The 23681-nt window shown below is 37.8% G+C and overlaps 3 protein-coding genes across 3 annotated transcripts; all 3 read right to left on the minus strand.

Annotated features, from left to right (window-relative positions):
- Nucleotides 1-210: 210 nt before the first annotated feature.
- Nucleotides 211-3111, minus strand: LOC113273363 (erlin-2-B-like). The gene is made up of 10 exons (XM_026523099.1): nt 3080-3111; nt 2921-2986; nt 2763-2829; nt 1784-1912; nt 1450-1573; nt 1227-1354; nt 956-1114; nt 721-867; nt 413-627; nt 211-325 (listed from the first exon to the last, which is right to left on the minus strand). The coding sequence occupies exons 1-10, from the start codon at nt 3109-3111 to the stop codon at nt 211-213; spliced, it is 1182 nt and encodes a 393-aa protein (XP_026378884.1).
- A 3683-nt stretch (nt 3112-6794) lies between these two features.
- Nucleotides 6795-10658, minus strand: LOC113271745 (erlin-2-B-like). The gene is made up of 9 exons (XM_026521648.1): nt 10446-10658; nt 9491-9614; nt 9325-9392; nt 8840-8899; nt 8556-8714; nt 8207-8353; nt 7464-7678; nt 7230-7338; nt 6795-7129 (listed from the first exon to the last, which is right to left on the minus strand). Exons 1-9 carry the CDS (start codon nt 10560-10562, stop codon nt 7049-7051), a joined length of 1080 nt encoding a protein of 359 aa, XP_026377433.1. The 5' UTR covers nt 10563-10658; the 3' UTR covers nt 6795-7048.
- A 6752-nt stretch (nt 10659-17410) lies between these two features.
- On the minus strand, nt 17411-19555 carry LOC113271746 (PLASMODESMATA CALLOSE-BINDING PROTEIN 2-like). Its single transcript, XM_026521649.1, has 4 exons — nt 19257-19555; nt 18742-18981; nt 18615-18645; nt 17411-18154 (listed from the first exon to the last, which is right to left on the minus strand). Exons 1-4 carry the CDS (start codon nt 19315-19317, stop codon nt 17806-17808), a joined length of 681 nt encoding a protein of 226 aa, XP_026377434.1. The 5' UTR covers nt 19318-19555; the 3' UTR covers nt 17411-17805.
- Between the last annotated feature and the right edge of the window lie 4126 nt (nt 19556-23681).

Genomic DNA, 23681 nt, shown 5'->3' on the forward strand with positions numbered 1-23681 from the left:
ACTGTGCAATTGGTTTTTTTGTTATATGGTTGTTTTTTTTCCGGGACAAGAATTTCCAATGTGAAAAAATAGTTTCGAAGCCCAGGTTAAAACTTTTTCCGGCACAAGAATTCAACAGGTACCTGCGACAACGAATTTTCCTTTACTTTTTAGATAATGGAACTACTGACAGGAGAAGTGTAATGAAGAATAAACGCAAACAGTAATTAATCAGACCTTGTCTCCAAAGAAGATTTTAGAGTTGTTTGCAATGGTTTGAATAAAATTGAGCTCAAGGAACTCGGGTGTAAGCTTCAACTTGTTTGCTTCGGCTTCTTTTATCACTCTGAAGGAAAAAGAAAACAAATGCAAATCAGTAATGCACCTGGGAATACTAGATACAAATTGAACAGGCAGAAGATCAGGAATTTACTTATAGTAGTTGGCATCTGCCAAGCTTTTCTCACGGGCCAAGTACATCTGATTATCAATTTCCTCTTGCCTCTGGGCACTAGCTTTCTCACTCAGCATCTGTTCCATGTGAATCTTGCTAACCTGCCAACGCTTCTCGGCATCTGCTAAAGCAATCTTTCTCTGTGTCTCAGCTTCTTTTTCAGCTACCGCTTGTTGCTCAACAGAAATCAACACCTAAACAAAAAACCGGCGCCAAGCTGTTAAATAAATTGCTCAAAGAAAATGATTAAGGAACAAGACGCGCTATTTACTCATGTATTTTTTTACCTTGGAGTGCTCCTCCTCCATTAGCTCAAAATTGCGCCTTATAGATTGTGGGATAGTGGGTTTAGTGACACGCACGCTTAGAATTTCAATGCCTGGGGCATACCGTGTGCAGTCAACCTGCAGAGCTTCTTTCATATTTTCATCTATCTGAAAATTTTCAACCCTTCATGTCAGATTAACAAAATAGAGAACATATATATGACAAGATATATAGTTGTTTAATATGTCTACTTGCCTGATCAAACTTGTCAATGTAAACTTGGTGAAGGGATTGGGCACTGCAGAAATGATTGATCTCGTGATGAATCTTATCATAAATCCATAGTTTGTCATACTGTACGCCGTAGTTGAGCAGAGTCTCGTACACATAGTCTTTACGAAGACGATTAACAACCTATACAGAGGAAACACATATGAGAAATCTCTTTAACTATGGAGAACAGCCAGAATAACAGCTAACACTAAAAGCTTCAACAAATTAATAACAATTGATGTTCAATAAGTACCTCGATCTTTTCAAAGTATATCATAACACCACCCTTTGTACCACATGGAATATCCTTCACCTGATCTGTCTGGAGAGTCACCTGGACGGGCTCAAATTGAGTTATCAATGGCATCTTCAAATGAAAACCTGTTGAATTCAAATAAGTTCATGCGAGCATATTAACATTCTGGCAACCACCGTGTACGCAATGCAAGTGGAGTTCAACAATAATCCATACGTACCTGGATCAGTAATTGTTTTGAGAAGGGCACCCCCTCTCCAGTATACCCCAACATGACCTTCCAGGACCTGATGTAAAATCGAGAAAGTGCTGTTTGATGCTGACAATGATGCTGGAATCAATATCTGTGTAACACAAATTGCACTTGGTTAAAACACAAAATCGCAGGTACTTTACTGAAGGCAAGAACTAACTAGGGTCCGGAAGTTAGCCTAATTATGTTGCAATATCATATGCTTACAAAGTGTTGTTGCTAGACATATGATTTAATATTTGAATTGGTACTATGTAAAGTAAAGCTACTGATAATTCTAGAGCGAGTTAAAGAGAAAAACCAGAGCAGCGATTGCGATGAAAGCAATTAGAACAGTGAGAATGAAAGATGTATCTCCAGCATCGCCGCCTTGAAGAGGAGGTCGAGGTGCTCCTCCAATCCATGTCTTCCAAACAATATCAATCAACTCCTGTTACTCGGCTGACCAGAGAAATTTCAATTATGCGGAAAATTTGTGTTTCTTCCGATTGCTACTACTCTATAAATACTTAAAGAAACTTCTATTTTTGTTTTTCGCTCGGTATTTTTAAAGGAATTTCTTGGGGACTAAGTAAAATTGGTGTGCTCTTGAGCTACGTGTTATATATTTTGTGTTTGTGGACACAACAAAGATCCCTCAACTAATGGGTGAATGCGACCTAGGATTGGGCCGTAACTGGAACCAACAACAATCGAGGCTGCTTGTTTTAAGCAAACTGCTGGGTAAATAACTTAGGTAGTGTTTGGGAACTGGGATATCCCAACCTAGGTTGGGTTATCACAAAAAAAAAAAACGGTTGAAAAGTGTTTGTCTACATCTTACTCCAGGCTGGGATAAGGATAACTAATTCATCCTTGGTTTTAGGAGGCCAAAAAGTTGGGTTTATGGTATGGAAAATTTCTTGTTTGGTCCTAGGCCCATATAGTTATTTATAGTAAGGTCCAACCGGATCTTTTATTTATCCAGAGGTCCAAAATTAATTAAAACATGGAAATGTCCATAATACCCATTACTACCAAACATGTGTGTCTACACTGCTTACAAATTTGAGAGTACATATCTGGTACACTGCTTAAAAATTCAATTACATATTTGCTACACTGTTTACAAATTTGAGTACATATCTGTCGCACTGCTTAGAAATCTGAGTACATATCTGTCGTACTGCTTACAAATCCGATAATATATCTGGATGCTTACAAATTCGAGTACATATTTGTTGCACTGCTTCCAGGTAGAGTACAAATCTGTAAGAATCAATGATAAATATTTTGCATACCTCTTGTGGTACGTCAGGCTTCAAATAATGCCTAAAGAAATGATATTGTGCATCCTTATTGGGGTACCTACATCAAAACCACATAAGCAACAATTAAGCACATTTTTTCAGAATTCCACTTAGAGTGAAGAGGAACTGATGTAATAAGAAAAACTTACAAGCTATAGTCACAATCAAATCCTGCATATTCATTGAAGTGGTTTCCAATATCATAGCCTCTGTAGCTGTACGACCCGTACTCGAAATCAATGAAATAAATCTTTTCTAGACGTCCAACAAAAATGGTTGCAGAAACGTAAATGTGAGTATCAGCTTACTATGCATCAACGCTACATATCTTTTCCGACATCACTGTTCCAAGAACACCACAAACAAAATGGTTGTCTATTTATCTGCTTAGACAAATAGGCTAGAAGACACAAACAAACAAAAACCATCTAGCATCATTGTTCATCAAGGAAAGATAAATAAATTAACAATACTGGTTTGACCCAGAGAAATGCAAAAGGATTCGGAAGACTGAAAACACTACTAGACAAAGAGAGCAAACTAAATTAGAGAAAAATAAAAACTGAAACTCTGATAAGAAAATGATTACCTATGCAAATTGGTAGCACCTTATTGTCTAGAACTTCTGACGACTTTAGGGTATCAAAGAAGAAGTACAAAATTGGTGATAAAGATTTTAAGTAGTCAGGTGTTGTTAACAAGGAAACTGAGCTAGTTGAGTTAACAAAGGCAGCACTGGGTAAAAACTGTTCCACACGAAACTAGATGGTTATGATGAATATCTATACACAAAGGAAAAAACCAGCCTAGAAAACACACTGACACATAAAACTAAACAGCTAAAAGCAGAGGCAACAATGTAGCACTAGATAGTAACTGTTCGACAAGACCAAGATAATAAAACAGCGCAAACTAGGCAATAAAACCAAACAGTTATTGACAAGTGAAAAATAGCTCAACAAGATTAGGCCAACCGACCTTAAAATAATGGTAAGAGATCAGACAATAAACACCGTGACTGTTTAAAACAACAGAAAAAAGAGGGGAGGGTGATGCCACTTACCGATGACCGAGGAGGAAAAAGATAGGCAATAAGGAGATAATTGACCTTGCAGGGGAATTAAAAAACAGAGCAAACAAAGTTGCTCAGAAACTAGAACATACAAGATAGGATCAGAAAAGAAACAAATCCACGGTTGCAGACATCACAAATAGGTTAGGATTAAACCATGACCTTCTATCAGACAATAAAACAGACAGTTTAAGGTCTAAGTAAGAAAACAAATACATGTATGGAATTACAGAAACAATACTAACCAAAAAACTACAAAACTAAGATTAATAGAACTTCGAGCAGGCATTAAATCAAGCATTTTAGGGGCAAACCAGAAACCAGACCCAAGCACGAAAAGGCAGAACAAATACTTGTATAGGTATTAAGGAAAAATCACATAAAATACCAACGTGGATGGCAGCACAACGAATCTCAACGAATCACATCATTTAGCCACATTCTTAACTCCTATCTCAACAAATAACATATCATACAAGTGAATGTGCAATTGTGCATCACCAAGCTCTACAATGGTATTTAATCAATCAAATTAGCATTCAGTAAGAACTTTAACTAGGCATTCAAACTATATTCATCTGATAAAATCAATATAACAAATAAAGAGAACAAACATCTTAAATAATAAGATCATAAGTATCAAGTTCAAAGTAACAATAAGTTCTATTTGAATTCAACCTAGTATCTCTTCACCAACAATATAAACTAGTTGAATTCCCTCAAAATATGTACCACCACCACCAGTTACCACCTAATTTACTTATATATATTCACATCTCCACCAACAACAAAATTCCCTCCAAAATCTATATCATTCCCAGGGTTTACTATACCATTCCCAGGCTAAAATCTGTGTCAGATTTTCAAAATATTAATACTAAACCTAATTGATTAAGTGTTCATGTCATCAGTGTTTCAAATAAGATTAACATCACCTTTTAACCGACCCTCTCCTCCCGAGTCAGTGCAGAACTTCCAGCCACAAATCCATCTTCATCAATTTCGATTTCTCTCTCAATCACCTCTACTTCAGTGAATTGTCCATCCTTTAATTTCAGCTTCGACTTCTTCAAATACCTTTGATTGTTTAACTTTTTTGGTGGAGACGGACTGAATTTCTTCATAACTTGTTTATACACCAAATAACTTATTCCTACAGCTAATCTAAACCCTGAAATAGCTCCTAATACAGCCTTGAACAAAACCTTTTGAGCTCTATTCTCAATCGCACCCATTATAGTTTGATCATTCACACAATCTCTACCTGCACTGAACACAGCATTTTGAATCATGTTTTGAATTGGGATCATTATGGTTGGATCATTAACAGCATCTCTACCTAACGATCTGAGGAAACCAGAAAACAAGCTTTTGATTAAGATTTTTCCATCTGAAACACGGCCACAGAAAAATTTGACAACAGGTAGGTTTACGGGCACCATTGTCTAGGTTACGGCGGAGATGAATGTCTGAAAGGAAAAGATAGAACGATAACTATTCCTCTGATAAGGTCTAAACCTTCGAATAAACATTACGAGAAGAAGATTAATAAGGAAAATCAACTTACCAAAGGCTAGAATTGATTTGGGTTCTTGAATCGATCAAGATGTTCTAAAAATCTTCGTACTCATGGATCGAACCCAAAAACAATGACAAAATTCTGAATATAACAGAATCAAAGCACATATTTCAGTATTACACATCGTACTCATGGATCGAACCCAAAAACAATGACAAAACTCTGAATATAACCGAATCAAAGCAGATATTTCAGTATTACATATACGTACTCATGGATCGAACCTAAAAATTAATTAAAAAACGCGGTGCAACACAAATACACTCATGGATCGAATCCAAAAACAATGACAAAACTCTGAATATAACCGAATCAAAGCAGATATTTCAGTATTACATATACGTACTCATGGATCGAACCCAAAAATCAATTAAAAAACGCGGTGCAACACAAACACACTCAGAGATCATACCAAATCGACGAAAGTAAACTCTTCCAGTTTACCATCAACATCAGATCTAATGCCTAAACATTAGATTTTGCTATAAACATAAAAATTTCTTTAATCCGAGAAGAGAAAAACCTAAATTAAAATAAGCTTTTGAAAAAGAAAGGAAAAATGAAAACCTAAACTATACCAACAGTAAGGAAGTGAACCTACCGATTAATCTTAGTTTGAGTTCACGAATTGATCAACACCTCAGAAGATCTTCATAGCCGGAGCTCTTCACCGAACCACAGATGAGAAAATGAAGAAGAAGAAGAAGAAGAAGAAGAAGAAGAATAGATCGAGAAAATGAAGAAGAAATGGATTTGGTTACTGCTTTTATATACTTCAGGGTGTTTTCGGTATTTAAAAATACGTCCCCATATGTTCCACATGTGTGCAGGACCAAGGCTTAAAAAATTGGGTCCATTTTTCTGTTTTCTTTTTATTATGGACCTCCGATTACTGGGCTTTAGTGGGTGGACCTGCCACTAAGTACGAACACTATAATAGGATCTATAGGTAATTCCTAGTTATGGTATTCTCCAGAAAACCTGTTCTCCCCGTTTCCCAACTTGCGCAACTTGAGTTAAAAATGATCAATCTCAAGGTTAATCCGCTGTTGGATTGAGGCAAACAACACTAAAACTGGATAGAATTTTGTCAAAACTCGATATCAAGATTATCATAAATCAAATTAAGATACACTATCCTGGACTATGTTGTCCCATTTCCAAGCTCCCAAACAAACCCTTTAAGCATTTTGTCAAAAACGTGAAGGGTTTTGGTGTTTTACACTTAAAATTCAATTCGCATTCAGAATCATTATCAATTTTTTCAGCATAAAAAATCTCACTCATTATCAAACAGGTAGAGATGGCTAAAAACCCAGAAAATCAAACCTGCAATTAAATCTAGTACCTGTCAAGGAGCAAAAGAGCTTGATGCAGTGGAAAAGAGATCACGTGGCAAGAAATTCCAAAGTGAACTTCATAACCCAAATTGTTAGATAGTTTTGACAGAAATTTGAAACTTTTACAGCACATGCAAACTGCTAAAATGATTAGTTGGGTTTGGTTAAAGGTTAAAAAAGATTAAATATTTTGGCCTATACACATCTCAAAAATATCCATTTCTCCCTGAAATTCTTTTCCTTGTATCATTCAGCTTTCCTATAACAACAATCTAGAAAACACAGCCTAGATGTCTGCCATCTGTCTATTCGCAGGGTTGTTTAAGAAATTCCCCAGAAGTCTTTGATCCAATATCATATTGGGTACCTGCAACAACAATTTTAGATTGGCAATATAAGTAATGGAACTAATGACAAAAGAAGATATAATGCAGAAAAAGGTAAATATAAGAAGTAATTTATTAGACCTTGTCTCCGAAAAAGATCTTAGAATTGTTGGCAATGGCTTGAATAAACTTGAGTTCAAGGAACTCGGGTGTCAGCTTCAATTTGTTTGCTTCGGCTTCTTTAATCACTCTGGAGAAGAAAAAAAACAAGAGAAGCAAATGCAGATCAGCCATTAGATTTAGTAGATATGCATACACCTGGATTTTTATGGAGTGGTAGAACCACATTGAACAGTTTGAAGATTAGAAAGTTACTTATAGTAGTCAGCATCAGCTAAGCTTTTCTCACGGGCCAGGTACATATGATTGTCAATCTCCTCTTGCTTCATGGCACTAGTTTTCTCAGTCAACATCTGTTCCATGCGGATCTTGCTAACCTGCGAATTCTTCTCGGCGTCTGCTAAGGCGATCTTTTTCTGTGTCTCCGCTTCTTTTTCAGCTACCTTTTGTTTTTCAACAGCAATTAAGACCTAGAAAGAACACTGGTTAACTGTTAGAAATAACCAGCAAGGTAGCCTTCTAGCATGGGCTTCTGCAAGCTTTACCCTTAGTAGCTACACATTAAGGATTTATTGATGTTTTAGCCTTGCCTTGGGCGAACAAGGTAGTCTAAATGCAGTAGACTCAAGCTGATACTTTTTAGTTCCCATCTAACTTTTAAGAGAAAAACATGTGATGTTTATGACAAAAAAAATTTCTGCATATGAGTTCTTTCAATCAAAGAAGAAACGCCCTATATTATCTAAGAGAAACAGACAAACACACTAGGAATGACTTGCTAAAGTGCTGAAAAAGTTAATTGTTTAGAGTACTTTGATCTAAAGCTACTTATAATCAATGATATCATGCAAAAGCAACTGGCTAAGACTTTTAAGAATTTAAGATTTTCTACGGGGAAGTTTTCCTAATATGTGGGTTCGCAGGGTATGACAAGTGGGGGGAAGCTTACTCCATATTCTTTAACATCGCCACTACATTTAAGGTCAGAAAAAAATTACCTTGGTGTGCTCCTCCTCCATTTGCTCAAAGTTGCGCCTAATAGACTGTGGGATAGTGGGTTTAGTGACACGCACACTTAGAATTTCAATGCCTGGGGCATACTGTGTGCAGTCACCCTGCAGAGCTTCTTTCATTCTTTCATCAATCTGAAAAATTTCACTGTCAGATATATTGTTTTACTCGGTTCACGGGAGATAAATAGAAAAGAGAACATATAATATGATGTCTTAGCAACTATACAGTTCCCTCAATCCACTATATTTGGTCATGCTATCAAGGGGTTGAAAGTCAAGCAACTACTCCGCATAATGAGTGGTAACAAGAGCGTAGTTTAAAATATCTACTTGCCTGATCAAACTTGTCAATGTAAACTTGCTGAAGGGATTGGGCACTGCAGAACTGATTGATCTCGTGGTGTATCTTATCATAAATCCATGTTTTGTCATACTGTACTCCGTAGTTGAGCAGAGTCTCGTACACATAGTCCTTACGGAGACGATTGACAACCTACAGAGGAAACAAGGAAACATAAGTGAAACCTCAAACTGAAGAAAGGCCAGAAGTAACAGCTAACACTAAAAGCTTCAACGGATTGGCGGAGACAGAAAAACAATCAATGTTCAATGGTTTACCTCGATCTTTTCAAAGTGGATCATCACACCACCTTTTGTACCACAGGGTATATCCTTGACCTGCAGAATTGGGAAAAGAAATCTTTTAGGAAACAAATAGAAATACTATTGTTTAATTCCATTCTTAGATTTATAATTAGATCTTGGCCAGAGGCATATAATTCAAATTAAATCACCGAAGTGCAAAATATGCTGGCTAGGTATTTGCCCACTTGGAATACATTGAGCTGCTGGTAATTAAGATTGACGGATCAGTGAAGGATATGAAAAGTAACCCCAACAATAGATAAACTATAATGGTGACACAAGTCACTTATCTGACCAATACACCTCCATATCTTATATCACTCAACTCAAGTCGCAAAACGTCTAAACATCCAGGGTTCAAAGTTTCTTGCTGTCAGTTTTACTAAACAAGATGATTAGGCATGATTCTGATTATCCAATTTCATCATTGCAAGATTTAAAGCTCAGAGGACATTCACCTGATCTGTCTGCAGCGTCACCTGGATGGGCTCAAACTGAGTTATCAATGGCATCTTTACATGAAAACCTGGAGAACTCAAACAAGTTCATGCGAGCAAATTAATATTCTTGCAATCACAGTGTACCCAATGCAAGTGGTAAACAATAATGTACAAGAATCCTTACCTGGATCTGTAATTGTTTTGAGAAGGGCACCCCCTCTCCAGTACACACCAACATGACCTTCCGGGACTTGATGTAAACTGGAGAAAGTGCTGTTTGATGCTGACAATGATGCTGGAATCAATATCTGTCAAACACAAATTGCACTTGGTTAAAACACAAACTGATACAAGATGACATGTACTTCACTAAAGTATGCCAACATAGCCGCAATAACATTAGCTTACAGTGTTGTTGCTAGGCATAGATGTAAGAGAACAACCCAAGTACGACATATATATAGGCAGAATCATATGAACTTAGACTTAAACTTTGAATTGTGAGCAAGATTCATTAGTCACTGCCTAACCATCTAAGTATTCATTGACCTCATATTATGATTCATTTTCTTTGCCCTTCACACATACTTCATAACTGAAATGATGCAATAACAGCCTTTTTAAAGCTCACGCAAACTACTGAGAAATGAAGGATAAATTTCCTTTTAATATAACTGCTACATGTTGGCTAATAGCATCCTCTCCATAATCCTTCACTTTAAATCCCAGTACTAACATTGAACCCAATCATACTCACCTGATGAGTCCTACACATAGATTAATACATACTATGACTTAGATCAGACTATTTTACCAAGAGTACTCATCCATCTTGCTCTTGATCATACATCTACATACTCAAATCACAAACAAACAAAAAACCCTAATATACCTAATCCGAGTGTTTCCATTTCAAAACTAAGGCTCATCGGAAGTCAAAGAAGTAAAAAAACAATTCCAATCGAATACCTAATCTCCTTAAAAAACTACAGAAATACAAACATAATCTACAAAAAGTATCATCATCAACATTGAGGGAATAAATCATAAAATCGAAATCAAACAAATAAACTTGAGAATCGAAACATAAGAAACTGTTCCAACATAAAAATAGAGTGAGTGAAAGAGAAAACACATACCAGAGCAGCGATTGCGACGAGAGCAATTAGAACAGTGAGAATGAAAGATGCATCTCCAGCATCGGCACCACCTCCTTGAGGAGGTCGAGGTGCTCCTCCTGGTCTCTGAGAATCCATGTCTTCCAAACAATATCAATCAACTCGACTGGTCACTGAGAAATTTCAATTTGTGTTTCCTCTTCTCTCTACTTTCAATTCCTGTTTTTTACTCAGACTGGGGAAAATTAGTAGTTGCTTTAATTAATCGGAGAAGAGATTTGATAAAGTCGTGTGCTACGTGTCTTTTTTTAATTGGATTTCGGACGGCAGACTCGGCTAACCCTAGCACAGTACAAAGATGACCGCGTACAACCAATGGCTGAATGCCACCTTGGATTGGACCCTATTTGGACTCTGATTTTGGCCCATAAAGTGTTCTCCATTAGTTTTACGCTACAAGGGCTTACTGGTGGATCCGGTTTTTTTTTTCTTTTTGGGAATATGATGGATATACTAGATGACCGCACGCCATGTGAGGCCGACGAACAGGGCGAGTTAACATCATTATTAGGGGTGGCGGATCCGTCAAAGTATATAAAAGCTACGTCTCTTCCTTGATGACTAAGACTTCTGGAAACTCGTCGGGCAAATCTTCATGTAACATTGTCGTATCTTTACCTGGGAAAGCGGCAAGTAGGTCTGCAACTGCTTGGCCTTTGATCGCTTTAGGTGGTACACAAGCTATGTCGAACTCCGACATCTGAAGTAGCCACTTTGATGGTATCCCCATCAAGACGGGTTTCGATAGTAAAAACTTTATTGGGTCGGCTTTGGAGACGAGCACAACCTTGTTGGATAGCAAGTAATGTCTGAATTTCTGGATCGCATGCACTAATGTTATACACGTTCTTTCAGCTTTTGGATATCGAGCATCTCTCATTATGCAGCTGAAATAGTAGATTGGACGTTCGATACCTTCTTCGTCTTCTTGAGCAAGAAGTGCTCCGATAGCCACATCACTGGAAGTTGTGTAAAGTATTAATGGTCGTCCTTGCACTGGAGATTTCATGACAGCAGGTGATATCAGTATCCGTTGTATCTTCTGGAATGCTTCTTGTTGGATAGTCGTCCATGTAAAACTTGCTCCTTTCTTTAACAAAGGAGTGAACGAAGCGATGAGTTGAGCTAATCCAGGAATGAAGCATCGAATATAATTTACCTTGCCCATAAAACTCTGGAGTTCTTTCACAGTGCGTGGAAGAGGCATGGTAGTGATGGATTTTGTCTTGTATGGGTCGACTTTGATTCCTTCGACTTTGATTTCTTCGATTTTACCACCACATCATCGACATAGTCCTCCACTTGCTTGTGCATCATGTCGTGGAATATTGCAGTCATGGCTCGTTGGTAAATAGCACCTACATTCTTTAATCCAAAGGGCATCATAGTGTAGTGAAAATTCCCAATAGGAGTACGGAATGCGGTCTTGTTGGCATCATGTTCATACATCTTGATTTGGTTGTATCCACTGTAACCATCCATAAACGAGAACATACCGTGACCACTGGTTGCATCGACGAGCATATCAATGTTGGGTAAAGGAAAATCATCCTTTGGACAACATTTATTCAGTTTCCTGAAATCCACACAACAGCTGATTTGACCATTTTTCTTCTTGACAAGAACAACATTTGTTAACCATGTTGGGTGCTGAATGGGTTTGATAAACCCTGCTGCCAGTAGCTTCTGAATCTCAACTTTGATTTATTCCTCAACTTCGTGTCCGAACTGCCTAGGAGGTTGTTTGACAGCTTTAGATCCAGGCGTGATGTGCAAATGATGAGTAACCAATTTGTCGTCTAGTCCAGGCATTTCTTTGTACGTCCAAGCAAAAACATCCTGATACTCTTTCAATAGATTTATCAGTTCCGTTCGTTCCTCTGGTGACAGCATTGAACTAATTAAAACTGGCCTTGGATCGTCCTCTGTCCCGATGTTAATTGTTTCAAGATCGTCAGTGGTGGAATCAGTGTCGCCTTGCAATTGTCGTGGAGCATCTCGCACTTCTCCGTCGAGTGATGGTTCGCTCTGACATGTTTCTTCTGGGCGGGGAGACTTTTCATCGTTCTCCCATGTTAATTGCTAATCCTTGCGTCGGTGGTAAATGATCCTCCCTTGTGCATCATGACTGGATATGAAATTAGATCCCGGAGTTGAGACCTGGTCTTTGCGGCTTGACCGGCGTAGCAGATGACTTGATCGGCTTAGCGCCTGAGGATGATGGTTTGTCAGCAACTTCTTCAACGGACTTCCATCTTGGGAGTGAAATGATGCATATCTTCCTGGAAGGTTCAGGGATGTCCTTTTGATATTCAAGGAATTCAGCATCATAGACCGGAGCGTAAAGAGATGATGAAGCTGCAATACGAACGATCTTGTTATTGAGCAGAACTTTCATGCATTGATGATATGTTGAAGGAACCACTTTATTATCATGGATCCACGGTCTTCCAAGTATCATGTGGTAATCAGGCTCTTGTTCGATCACGTGAAATTTGGCCTTTGATTGAATAGGCCCCACCCTCAGGTCTATGTATGTGCATCCATATGTATGGATCTGGATTCCTTCAAAGCCCGTCATCAAGATGAGATGGAGAACAATTTTATTCCGCGGAATCTTGGCTGCTTTGAGAGTCTTCATAGTAACAATATTTGTGGAAGCACCCGTATCGACAAGAGCTCTATTGAATTCGGAGTCTCTGATAAAAACGGTCACGTACAAGGCTCGATTATGCCCTTCATCTGCCATACGGTCCTCTTCTCCGAACGTGATATTATTGATCGAATACTCAGACATCATGGATGTTTCTTCAACTGCTAGGCATGGCGGAGTTAGTTGCACGTCTGATGATATTTGATTGAGTGCAGCGAACGTGTTTTTACGTTAATCCTTGGAGAAGTGCAGGAGTTCACGTAGATTTTCAATCAAGTGTGCGACTTCCTGATCCACTGGCTTCTCGTAAGTAGTGAAACTATTGGTTTGAGGAGCATCAGTAGAGTTTGGACGTTCCACCATTTCTGCTCCCAAAATCCTTGTCAGCTCCACCATACTAGTGAAGAGATTGTCGATCGTTTCTTTCAACCGATTAATGTTTCCGGCCAATACCCCTTGTCTCCATGCCAATTCTGCTAATGACGGGATCTCTCCATCGGATGCATCAATAGAGAGAAAAGGAGTAGTGAAGTAAGAATGATGAACGTTACCAGAGCCTTTAGAACGAGCATGAGGAATATTGTCATTCGAAAGACTCTGGTGAGAATCTGGATATTCTGAAGTAGACCTAAGACCGACCATCTTTGTGAGAATCGAGATTGCAATCGAGAGATTAATCTCCCACTGTGATCGCCAATCTGTAGATGGGGAAAAACGATTTGCTGATTTTTTACGGAATTGAGGAGATGACCGTGTGGAGGAGACTCCTTCAACCGAGCAAATGCTCAACCTCACACAGATGCGCTGCAAGAAGGGAGTGCTTTAAGTTCGACAGATCAATCTGTAGGACTCCAGCCTAAACCAAGACAATGGCCATTCCATAGTCAATTCGGTCACAAGAGAGGATGGGATGATCTGTAGAAGGGAAGCTGAGAAATGTGTGAGATCAAATGTGATCGAGATTGTATGTGTATTATGTATTCTATGTAAGAAATTTCTGAATGATTGAATTTTACTCAATTGAGAGTGATTGCTCAAACAATGAGTTCGTGTAGACAAAGGATTGTCTGTGTGAACTTGTCGAGAAATTCTTGTCCTGTTTCAATCAGGATTCAGAGACTTTTTATATTGCTGAATTGAAAACACCATGATTCCACGAAGTGTGACAGTTGCTGGAGTCAAAGAGTATGGAAGTGGAAAATCGTTTTGAAACCAGTTGCTCATCGTGCGGAGACTTGGTTAACTTTCCACCCACTACTTTGCTAACTCCTCCAACTGATTGCACGACTTGCTCACATTTTCATCGTGTGTATGAACACACGTTGTCGTAGACCGCCAGACCAAAACCCTAGTTAATATCCCCCCATGTGACACGATTGATATCTCGTGAATGTGGAGTCTGCAAGACATACGTGTATTTAGTTAGTCAGTTGCTGACTTTATGGGACGATGAGTCCTTGTATTGCTGAGTTGAACATAATTTGCAAATGTTCTGAGACTCATGAATTGAACATGTCTGCTGAGACAAAAAAAATCATTGTAGAATAAATGTTGATAACTTGAGCAAACTGTGCTGCTGAATCGTTGAGTATTGATAGTTGAACCAGTATTCTTTAGTCTGAGCAAATATTGCTCATCTGAGAAAATGTTGCTCACCCGATGAATTATTGAACATTGATAATATTCATGATTTGAACAAATATTGCTCGTATGAGAAAATGTTGCTTGTATGAGCAAGTGCTGCTCACATGAGCAAATGTTGCTCATTTAATGAATTATTGAATATTGACAGTTGAATCAACTCTTAACGTGAATATATACTGTCCATTTGAGTGAATATTGCTCGTTTAAGGAATCATTGGTAATAGGACCAAGATAAATCTAAAATACTGGCAGATGAACCGAGTATAATTAATTAGGATGTTGATCATGGGATTAACATAAAATTATTATCTTTTGAATCTGGAATTATGAACCTTGGATTCAAAACCCTAATTTTGGTCAACTGCTGAATTGATGATAAATTGATGATTTATTGAAAATCATTCATGAAATGGAGAAGGGACCGGCTACATGAAATGATGAACCGACCATGTAGAGCCCAGGTGCTCAAGTGAACAAAATGCCAAAGTCTCTTGAAGACCAGTTGGTGAAAATATGATTAAATGCTGGTTTAATCATTTATTAAAATAATGTTCATGTGAGCATCATGTAGTAGAACCTGATTATGGAGAGATGAGGACCGAACAAGGGTTCATGGGACCGGCCCTTGGTGGTCGTGGGACCAGCTGATGGTCGTGTGAGCAAGCTCTAAGTTGTCTGAGAAGAGTTTGGACCCAGTATGAACAATCGAGCAAATTAGGTCAAGATTGCTAAAACACATGGGACCGGCTCTTTGCAAGCCTCAGGGCCGACCTTGATCGGTCAAGGAGAGATGTCCGTGTCACCATAATGTCCGTGTCTCAGTCCTGAGAGTTTTGATATTTTCTGGTGTGCATTTGAGAAAATATGAAGAAATCGGGGATTTTTGCTGAAATTAGGAAAACTTCATGAGATGAAGGAGCAAATAATAAAATAATGAAGGAACCATGAAGTGTGGGACCGGCTATGGCCAAAGCATGGCCGGCCGGCCAAAGAGCCCGGTCCCAAGGCACTTTTCCTAATTTATAATATTCTTCATGATTTTAGAGAAATATCATAAAATCCAAGAGTTTGTTGAAACCAAGGAATTTGTTGAGATCATGGAGTTTCCATGAGATGAGGGAAACATAAAAAAAAGGGCGTTTGGGACCGGCCGGCTGGGGCCCGGTCCCACGGGTTTCCCTAATTTTATATTATTTTTATGACTTGAGGGAGATTTCATGAATTCAAGGAGTTTGCTGAAACTAGGGAGTTTCCTTGAAATGAAGGAGTTTCCATGAGATGAGGAAACAAATAATATTAAAATAATAAGATATGGGCGTGTGGGACCGGTCATGGCTAAGGCATGGTCGGCCGGCCAATGAGCCCGGGTCCCGTGCGTTTTCTTGCTAATTTTACATAATTTTCATGAATTTGAGGAAATATCATGAAATCAGGGAATTTTCATGGGATGAGGAAAATAATAAAATAATAAGGAATCATGAGGTATGGGACCGGCCACGGCTAAGGCATGGTCGGCCGGCTAATGGGCTCGGTCCCGCAACACCTTTCCTAAAATTTATTATATCTTTGATACGAGGAAACACCATGAGACTGGGGAATTTCCTAAAGACGAAGGAGATTTGTTCAAATGAAGAGATTTTCATGAGATCAGGGAAAAATAATAAAATATGATAAAAATATAAAATTGGGCGTGGGATTGGCCACGACACGACCGGCCCGCCGGTGGGCCCAGTCCCCCAGCGCCTCGATTAATATTTTATTATTTATTATTTTCTTCCTATTTTGCACAGGTTCATCGTTCCTTCGTGTTTTGGAATGCTCGTTTGTGCATTCAGGTGCTCATTTGTGCATTATTGCTGAGTACACTTGCACAATTTTGATCGGGGCTTACTCGAGAGCTACTCAGATGCCCATACGTTGAATATTTATCACTAACCCGTGGAATTATGCTGGGAAGAACCACAAATTGAAATGACGAAATATTACTCAGAATCGTAGAATATTGTTGAACATTCAGTTAACGATTATAGATAATTAACTGATGGCTCTATACTAGCGGGCATGCTGTCTTGGAGCATCAATTATCTGAGAATTGAGAAACATGAGCTTGTTGAAACGTCATATTTCCTTTATATAGTCAGGGAAAACTTGTTGTATCTTGAAGACGTCGTCGCTCTATACTAGCAGGCCTTCTGTCTATGAGCCTTCTAATCTTTCGATTATATATAGAAATAATTACTGATATTGCTCAGTATTTATGAGATGCGTCGTTGCCTCAGCTGAGAGACTACACATCTACATATACTCTGAGAGACAGCCTTCTCAGTCAGAGCTTTCATGGCATGAGCTTTCATGCTTCAACGAGAGACATGAGCCTCAATGCTCATCTGATTGTCGGGTCAGGAGCATGTATAATTATGGTTTTACGATTTTAACCTTTTGAAAACTGCGAATGTTATCGCTTTAAAAGAACCGACACCTGTGTTAGTGTTTCTCAGTTCTCACCGGTTCACCTAAATTAGCAAAGATAGGGGAGCAGCAATGACAAGTTTCGCATCCTCTTTCGGTGCTCAATCATTCATCAACTTTACCTTTAAACAGAATTCAAAACATCAAAAAGCAATCCCCGTGAAGGTGAAAATAACAGTATTTAACTAGACTAGCCAGAGCACTCCTCTACATGAAAATACATATGATCAAATCTTTAAGGTGCTGGATAATCCTCTGAATAATAATTAAAATTTTAATAATAAATTACTACCACCTCTCTAGATATACAAAAAGAGGAAAAGAGAAAGAAAGAAAATGTCCAAAAAGATAAGAAAAAAGAAGGGCTGAAAAGATTAGGTTCTTCTCCCACAACCATCCATCTAAATTCATTGCCGCACACAAAAAGGAGAATCAACACCCAACTTTCATTCCTCTAGAAAGGAAAAAAAAAAAAAAAAAAGTAGAAAACCCTAGTGGAGAATAAATGTCATCTCTTATCTACTTCGCCGGTGCCACCAAATTTGTTCATCTTCATCAAACCCATAAGAATAGGAGGGCAGAAAACCAAACAGTGAGTAGTAAAGAGACGTAGTTAGTGTTTTTTAAGACGGTTCCGCCGTCACTAGTATCAATGCTACCAGTTCCTGAAGGACCTAAACCCGTACCAAATCCTCCTCCCATCATTCCGCCGTTTCCATTTGTGAGGCTTCCAGGTGGTGAAAATGTGGACGATGATGACCCAGGTGTGGTGGTGGATCCTGGTGTCATGGTTGACCCACCAGGTGTTGAAGATCCACCTGTTGGTGTAGTTGAACCTGGTGGTGATGTTGTAGATGGAGGATTTACAGTCACTCCTCCTCCTCCTCCTCCGCCACCACCGCCTCTGCAATAACACAAGCATCCAAATTGAAACAACAACATTCATAACAACATTTTAATAATAAATACATTTGCGGCAAATAGAGAAAGAAAGCAAAATTCAATTGTTATACAGTCTTCTAGATATTAAACATTACTAGTGCTATCATTAAACAAGTCCTGGATATTACTAAGACTGTAAGACGTATTACTAGAACCATAATGAACTAAACAAGGAAAAGGAAAAGTGAACAAAGTCACAAGAACAATATGAGAAACATGGAGTCCAAACTACAATCACTAAATTGCATAAATGCAGGTAGCCCATACGAATTGAACCCATAGAAGTTCACTTGTTTTGCACATCAATTTTAATCAACCAAATAAGGTATCAGTATCAAATTATCCATCCACTTCAAACATCCTATACATAGAATCCTGAATACAAATAGAATTAAAAACAAAAAGAGGGTCAAAGAAATTACCCAGAAGTAAATGTACAAGAACCACCAGGACCTGTTGTGACAAACAAAGAAAAGTATGGAGAATCAATTAGTACCTTGATCAGTTTGTTATTACCAAATAAAGTTTGAGAAGAAATTAATTAATTACTTGGGTCAGTAGAAGTAACAGCTGCACTGCCGGAAAATTCACAGCTTCCCTGAGCTCCACCTTTCTTTTGGTAATAGCTGTTAACAGCATAAGAACAATGAGCCCTCACAGTGTTAGGTTGGTAACAAACTCCACCTTGATTAATGGCTGAACAATCAGCTCCATTTCCACAAGCATAGTCAATAGCCTTTTGAAGAACTACATCACTCTGATCTGGTCTGCAAGCACACCATACAGCATCTGTGTTTCAAAATCAAAAAATAAAAGCAGATCAACAAATTTTGTCACACACACATAAAAAAAAATAAAAAAATAAAAAATCTAATATAAATTAAAAAAATAAGTAAACCCATGTTCTGTAACTAGATGAAAGTCTGAATCTTAGCTCAGAAAAAATAAATTAAAAAAGGTAGAAGAAGAAGAAGAAGAAAACCCCAGAAGTTAGATTTAGCTAGGAAAGCAAAGATTAAGCTGAAAAACAAGAAACAAAGAGAGATGATGAATACGTAGATTACCTGCTGAATGGCTGGTGAAAGCAAAGATGATGAGCAGTGGAAGAACTAAAACAACAGACATGGTTCTCTTCTTCTAACAAGATTTCAAGCCAAAGACAGGAAGATATTTATGTTGTATTTTTTTACAGAAAAGGTTAGTTGAGTTTAATCCCAAACTAACAGTTCTAGAGAGTGTGAAAGAGCCAGAGAAAGAGAAATAGATGAGAGAAGAGCAAGAAGATGAGACACTACTAGTAATATATATGTAAGTAATGTTGAGAGGCTTGATGAGATGTAGAGACGGTGGGGTGTAGGTGGCTGTCTGTTTCTGGGTACACTTTCTTAGTAGTTTTTGTTTTTGTTCTCTCAATGATATTTTTTATTTTATTACTTTCTTGATTTTGCTTAATTGCTGCTGCTGCTGCATCTCTCAAGTCAGTATATTTACTGTATTTGCAGGTTATGTATGTTTTACTTAAGTTCCACATGGCCGAGGCTAGCACAAACAAACCATCTTCCCAGTCATTCATTCTTGCTCTTCTCATCAAAATACAACATTTAGAAGTTTAAGTACTATACATGGCAGTTGTATATAGAAAAATCCGTGACAGAGAATAGCAATGGGTCTTTTGTATTCTGTTTCAATGATTTTGGGTGTTTGCGGTAAAAAGTGAGAAAAATAAATCGGGTGAATCTTTTTAGACCGTTGAAAGACGATACTGCACTCGCTGCAGTGCTAGAATCCAAGTTTAACGGTATTAAACTCAGGTTTCAAATTTTACTCCTCTCTCTTTTTATTTTTACTTGATGTGTTGTCGCTGTTAGCTACACTATGATGTCTTTTCCTGGTCTCATTGGGGATTTGGGGTTCCATCAAAGCTAATCAAGTAATCGATTTTCGTGCCAACATCTGTCCATGTACTTCTTTCTTATATACCCTTCATTTTCCTCTTTATTACCTAAACATCCTCAAAAAGTACCGCTCTCTATACGAGAAAATGAGAATTGTACAAGTCTGGAATCAAACTCTTTGGTTAACCGGGCAAATAGAAATGAAAACTATAGGGTTTGGCACATCACAGATAATATTGTTTGGTAAGCCAAAATTGAATTCTGCAAGAGGTATGAAAAGTAGCGATGTTTGTTTCTCTTAAAAACGCAATCAAACATTTGCTTTCGTTCTTCTCCGATAGCATTATCATAATCTGTGTATTCTTCGTGGGGTAAAAACAAGTACAATTTTTGAATTCAATTACGGTCTTAGGGCTTCATTGACGCGACTTAATCCAAGTCGTACTGCTCATTCCAGGCCATAAGTGATGGCGAAGAATTCTGTTATATTATTTGATCCTTTACCCAAGCCAAAGCTAATAGCCCCTAGACACTGACAGGAAGTGTTTCTAGCAACAACACCAGACCTAGGCATTTCCGAATTGTTAATAGCAGACCCATCCCAACATAATAATATCTCATCCTTGGGGTGGGAGCCAAAAGCATTCCATAATTGCTAAAGGCTAATGCAAATTCTTTCAGGAGGATACTATTTTATATAAGACAAAAATACAGAAATCGATCCCGACCCTCGGATCACTCAAACGGTTTCCCCCTGTTATCCCGGTATCTTCGTTTAGCAATCAAGGAATCAATCGGCATAACCCTTTTGACTTTCTTGAATCTCACTCTAACATATTTCAGGAGAACCAAACATGTAACCTTGCACATCACAGTTCCAAGTCTAAACGCTTACGAGGGGAGGGGTAATTTAGAAAATTTGGTTAGTTCAATGAGATTATTTTTTCTTATTTTATGAACGTGGGAATAAACGCAGATATAAAATACAGTTACAACAGAACATGGTTAAAGGAGCACGCAGATATAAAAAACAGTTATAACAGAACATGGTTAAAGGAGCACGTCAAATTTAAATACTCCCTTTGTCCCAAATATAAAGGCGGAACTCTATTTTTAAGATAGGTTTTTTCATATATTACCCTCATTTATTATACATAGGTATCATCACAATTAAGTTACTGTTTCTGGTACATGAAATTGGACAAAAGGTAAAACAGGAAAGTGAATCGGATATGTATGAAATCAAAAAAGTTTTTTATTCTAAGAGAAATGTACTTCTCCGCCTTTATATTAGGGACAAAAGGAATAAATAAAAAAACCGAATTACGGAGACACATTATATGTATATTAAACACACTAGTAAAATATACAACAATTTACTCAACAAATGATTGTTCTTTTTAATATATAGCAGAATCTGGTAGAGTTATCAAGTTTCATGAAGACCATGGCTACTGTGATGGAAAGGCAAAAAAAATCTGGTCATGAGATTGATGTGCGAAGACTTAAGAAATTCTTAGGAACATGTGGCATATTTCACGGAACATAAGGGTCAATAGCTGCTGAAAAATGGTTGCAGAGTATACAAAAGAAGTTTAAAGCTATGTTAGTTCTAGAAGAAGATGAAGTCAGGTTCGCTACATACATGTTTCATGTAGATGCAAATACTAGTGGGAATTTGTTTAGAGAATGGAGTATATGTCAAAAATGGGTTGGAGAAACTTTGAAAGATTGTTTTTAAAATAATTTTTTCCGCCTACTGCCAAAGCTGTAAAATGTGTGGAGTTTGCATTTTCGCAACAAGGAGATATAACAACTGGTATCTATTAACATGAAGTAATGTTTGAGTCTTTCACGAATTTTGTTTGGATTTGACTAAAAGGAGAATAAATTAGCATCATCTTTAGTTTATTTTGATTTTCTAATGGTGAATCTGAAAGTGTCCAAAAAATGTTCGTAAAGTGTCCAACGTCGACTTTTACAAGACATATAATATGACATGTCAGGCAAGTGTCATGTATGATCGTGTGTCCGACACAATTACGACGTCTTTCTAGGATTATCCGCACAACCTAGGAACCACAAGAAGAAAACCAAATAAGAGCAAGCACTATGGTGCTTATTTCTCTTGGTTGAAAATGAAAGATATAGCTAAGCCAAAAGAAGAGAAATGGGCATATCTTATAACCATACTGGAGGCGAAAATCATATTTCCGCATAAATAGAACCAACTGATATCTGGTTGATGCTAGTAACAAATTGACTGGCTAATGAAATTATACTCAATTTGAAACTATGTATGAAATTAACCAATCTGATATTAGGTATTAACTTTTATAATCAATCTAAAATTATGTATAAAATTTTATATCCAATCTGAATTTTATCAAAATATTGTTCGGTTAAACCTACCAAGCATTGTATATCAAGTTTGATTGTCATATTTTAGAACTTTGTTAGGTTAGACGTTCCTTCCAAAGTCAACTACTATTTCTCATATTGGTTGGATCGAAGCGTTAGAAGATATTGAAAAAGCACTCCATTACAATTGGGAGTCTGCAATTTTAGGAGAAATATACCGTGGGCTGGATCAAGCATCCATACGTATACCTAATTTCACTGGTTTTTGAAGCATCATAGAGGTAAATATCTAAAATATTATTTTTAGATTTAAAGAATTTTTATGAACAAAAAAACAGACATGGTTAAAAATACTAAATTATGGATTAAATTGCAGTATCGATGGTATACCTACTTCTGTGTTGGTAAACCAGTTCTTAAAGACAATACCCGTAGAATTCCAATATTTGACATGTACTGTACAACTAACTGGGTGAAGGACACTGGTGGAAACAACTCAGCTCCCAATTTTGTTCAGAGGTATCACCAGATGACTCAGAGCCACACGAATCTTGGTGTCCACCCTTATGATAGTTATCCTGAGTTTGAAGATGAGCGTGCATGAAAAATTCTTGATTAAACTCCCCGAAGAGTTGTTTTTTACACTCCAGAAATGGACAGAGGTGTTTGATACCTATGAGAAAGACTAATGTTCTAATTACATGGGATTTATCCAACTGCAATTAACTCGTCACGCCAGATGCAAACCTCTGCATCAAATTTCGTTTGCAAGAGAATGACGTCGTAGATGAGGTATGAACTAAACACTCGGGTGGATATTAATGAAGCGTAGTATGTCAACTGTAACCGGTCGATCGCAAAGCCTGTAATTGGTACACGCAACATGCACGTTTATGGGTTTGATTTCCTAGGGTTGCCGCGTATGGCTTTTGATAGAAACATCGTTCCTAGTCATCCGCCTCCAAAATATTTATGCTTTATGACTTAACCCACCATGGATGGAAGTTCTTCATCTTCTTCATCAAATTCGCTCAAAATCCGTTGGGAGATGCCAAGTATTAATTCACAAGGTGAGCCAATCACGATCTCCATTTTTTCCTAAGCTATGGAACGTGGTATCCTTACTAAAGTGTGGATGCCACTAATGATGAGTTGAAGAAACAACTTAACAATATGTATTGGTTGAATCGGCAAACGGAGTCTATACATTTTGGTCTGTATCGGAGATGGAAA

This window comes from Papaver somniferum, chromosome 4 (genome assembly GCF_003573695.1).
Source record: "Papaver somniferum cultivar HN1 chromosome 4, ASM357369v1, whole genome shotgun sequence".
Lineage (NCBI taxonomy): Eukaryota > Viridiplantae > Streptophyta > Magnoliopsida > Ranunculales > Papaveraceae > Papaver > Papaver somniferum.

Excerpts from the sequence above, each read along its gene's own strand:
- LOC113271745 (XM_026521648.1), bottom strand. The coding sequence starts at position 10,562 with ATGGATTCTCAGAGACCAGGAGGAGCACCTCGACCTCCTCAAGGAGGT. Across the intron at positions 9,393-9,490 it reads CAAAACAATTACAGATCCAG|GTTTTCATGTAAAGATGCCA; the intron begins GTAAGGATTCTT and ends TGAGTTCTCCAG. Across the intron at positions 7,679-8,206 it reads TGGAGGAGGAGCACACCAAG|GTCTTAATTGCTGTTGAAAA; the intron begins GTAATTTTTTTC and ends TGTTCTTTCTAG.
- LOC113273363 (XM_026523099.1), bottom strand. The coding sequence starts at position 3,111 with ATGTCGGAAAAGATATGTAGCGTTGATGCATA. Across the intron at positions 2,830-2,920 it reads TTTGATTGTGACTATAGCTT|GTACCCCAATAAGGATGCAC; the intron begins GTAAGTTTTTCT and ends GTTTTGATGTAG. Across the intron at positions 1,355-1,449 it reads CAAAACAATTACTGATCCAG|GTTTTCATTTGAAGATGCCA; the intron begins GTACGTATGGAT and ends TGAATTCAACAG.
- LOC113271746 (XM_026521649.1), bottom strand. The coding sequence starts at position 19,317 with ATGTCTGTTGTTTTAGTTCTTCCACTGCTCATCATCTTTGCTTTCACC. Across the intron at positions 18,982-19,256 it reads TTTCACCAGCCATTCAGCAG|ATGCTGTATGGTGTGCTTGC; the intron begins GTAATCTACGTA and ends TTTGAAACACAG. Across the intron at positions 18,155-18,614 it reads TCTTGTACATTTACTTCTGG|AGGCGGTGGTGGCGGAGGAG; the intron begins GTAATTTCTTTG and ends GTGTTATTGCAG.